The sequence below is a fragment of the Spinacia oleracea genome, chromosome 5 (assembly GCF_020520425.1).
Source record: "Spinacia oleracea cultivar Varoflay chromosome 5, BTI_SOV_V1, whole genome shotgun sequence".
In the NCBI taxonomy this organism is placed as follows: domain Eukaryota; kingdom Viridiplantae; phylum Streptophyta; class Magnoliopsida; order Caryophyllales; family Amaranthaceae; genus Spinacia; species Spinacia oleracea.
The window spans coordinates 30070799-30073576 of NC_079491.1; the positions used below are offsets into that span (position 1 = coordinate 30070799).

General features: G+C 36.6%; 1 protein-coding gene across 1 annotated transcript; it reads left to right on the forward strand.

The window, feature by feature from the left end:
- The first annotated feature begins 240 nt into the window (after positions 1-240).
- LOC130461392 (uncharacterized) lies at positions 241-1293 on the forward strand. The gene has a single exon (XM_056829483.1). It carries the CDS (start codon positions 241-243, stop codon positions 1291-1293), a length of 1053 nt encoding a protein of 350 aa, XP_056685461.1.
- Positions 1294-2778: the final 1485 nt, after the last annotated feature.

Sequence of the window (2778 nt, forward strand, 5' to 3'; positions counted from 1 at the left end):
GTCGCATTTTTAATTTTTTTTTTAACCATATGTATAATATTATTATTAATGTTATCATTATTTTTTTTGCCTTTAATTAACGTCATTACCATGAATTATTTGATTTATTTATGTGGGATCCATAATAATAAACTAAGGGGGAGAAGAAAACATAAAATTTTAATAGTTAATTATTATGAATATGATTAATTAATTATAATCTTGATTACTAAGTTTAATGATTATTTGATTGTAGTTAAAATGGGAGATTTGATGAAAAGACAATTCAATGTGCTAGACTTGTCTGGGCACAATTTTCTGGAATGGACTGTTGATGCACAGATGAACTTAAAGGCCCAAGGACTGGATCATACCATAAAAGATATAATGGTTCCAGGCATCACAGAAATCAAAACTGCCACCGAGCAGGAAAAGGCCAAAGCCACAGTCCTCATAAGGCATCATTTACATGATAGCCTGAAAACGGAATATCTGATGGTGGAGAATCCCAAGGAGTTGTGGGATAGTCTTAAAGAAAGATATGGACACCATAAAAGGGTGCTCCTGCCAAAGGCTCAATTTGACTGGACTAATCTCAAGTTCCAGGATTTTAAATGTGTTAGTGAATATAATTCCACGTTATTCAAAATTGTATCATTGCTGAGATACTGTGATCAAGCTGTCACAGAAGATCAAATGATAGAGAAAACCCTATCCACCTTTCATGCGAATAATATTCTATTGCAACAGCAATACCGAGAGAGGGGCTTTAAGAGATATTCTGAGCTGATTTCTCTATTGTTGGTTGCTGAACAGAATAATGATCTTCTGTTAAAGAACCATAATCTTAGACCAACTGGGTCTATGGCATTCAATGAAGCGAATGCCGTTGAAAGCTCAAACCCACCTGAGGCAAATGTTGCCCATAGAGGTGGACGTGGAAGATTTAACCACCGCGGTAGAGGACGCGGAAACCACCGTGGCCGTGGTCGTGGTCGTGGCAGGGGTTATCTGGGCCCTAGAAATAATAATCACAAAGGGCATCAACAAGGAAATCAAAAGCACACCCCCTCAAAAGAGAAAGACACATGTTTTAGATGTGGCATGACTGGCCATTGGGGGAAAACATGCCGTACTGCAAAACATTTGGTAGATCTGTACCAAGCCTCCATAAAAGGAAAAGGAAAAGTTGTTGAGGCAAATTATGTAGATGAGGAAAATCCCTCAGGGCCAAGCTTTGATGTATCTGATTTCTTCAATGATAACCCTGACAGTGGCAATGATCTGATATTTGGGGATAATAGTAACATATAAATACCCCATCTAAACTATATCATGTATCGTTTTTATATATTTTCTTATGTATTTTTCGATTACCTTGTTATGAATTTCTAATTTTCATAAATAAAGTATTTTATTATAATCGTTTCTCTAAACTAATTGCATATTTATTTATGAAGATATGAATCTACCTGAAGTTGATTCCAAGTACCAATGTCTTCTGGACAGTGCAGCAACACATACTATCTTAAAAGATAGGAATTATTTTTCAAAACTAACAATGTACCAAGCAAATGTCAATACAATTTCTGGGACAACAAAGCTAATAGAAGGATCCGGAAAAGCTTGCATTGTGCTCACAAATGGAACAAAATTGACTATTAATGACGCTTTATATTCGAGTAAATCTCGAAGAAATCTCTTAAGTTTCAAAGATGTGCGTCAAAATGGTTATCATTTAGAAACAATGACAGTGGATCAAAAAGAATATTTATGCCTCACGACAGAAAAATGTGGCAAGAAACATATTTTTGAGAAATTTCCAGCATATTCTTCAGGGCTATATCGTATAGATATAAGGCCAATTGAAATAAATATGATATCTAACAAGAAGTTAGATGACAAGAATTTGCTCACATTATGGCATGACCGTTTGGGTCATCCTGGAACAGGAATGATGCACAAGATTATAGCAAATTCAATCTGGCATTCTATAAAGAATGTTAAAATACCCCGATCAAATGAATTGACATGCTCTGCATGCTCACTTGGCAAATTGATTATAAGGCCATCCAAAAGCAAAATTGCCACTGAATCTCCATCATTTTTAGAAAGAATTCAGGGAGATATTTGCGGGCCAATTAATCCTGCAAGTGGACCATTCAGATATTTTATGGTATTGATCGATGCTTCAACACGATGGTCACATGTGAGTCTCTTGTCAAGTAGAAATGTTGCATTTGCAATTCTACTTGCCCAGATCACCAAATTACGAAATCAATTCCCATACCACACAATAAAGAAAATAAGACTCGACAATGCTGGGGAATTTACATCCCAAACTTTTAACGATTATTGCATGTCGATTGGGATTGTTGTTGAACATCCAGTGGCTCATGTACATACACAAAATGGTCTCGCTGAGTCACTGATCAAGAGGCTACAATGGATTGCAAGACCATTGTTAATGCAATCATAATTACCATCATCTGCTTGGGGCCATGCTATTTTACATGCGGCATCATTAATAAGATTGAGACCGACAGCTTATCATGAGTTCTCACCATTACAGTTGGTATATGGTCGAGAACCAAATGTCTCACATCTAAAAATATTTGGTTGTACCGTGTATGTTCCCATTGCTCCGCCCCAACGCACAAAGATGGGTCCACAAAGAAGGCTGGGAATTTATGTTGGGTATGATTCCCCCTCCATAATTAGATACCTTGAGCCAATGACTGGTGATTTGTTTAAAGCAAGGTTTGCTGACTGTCATTTTAATGAGTCAGTATTCCCATC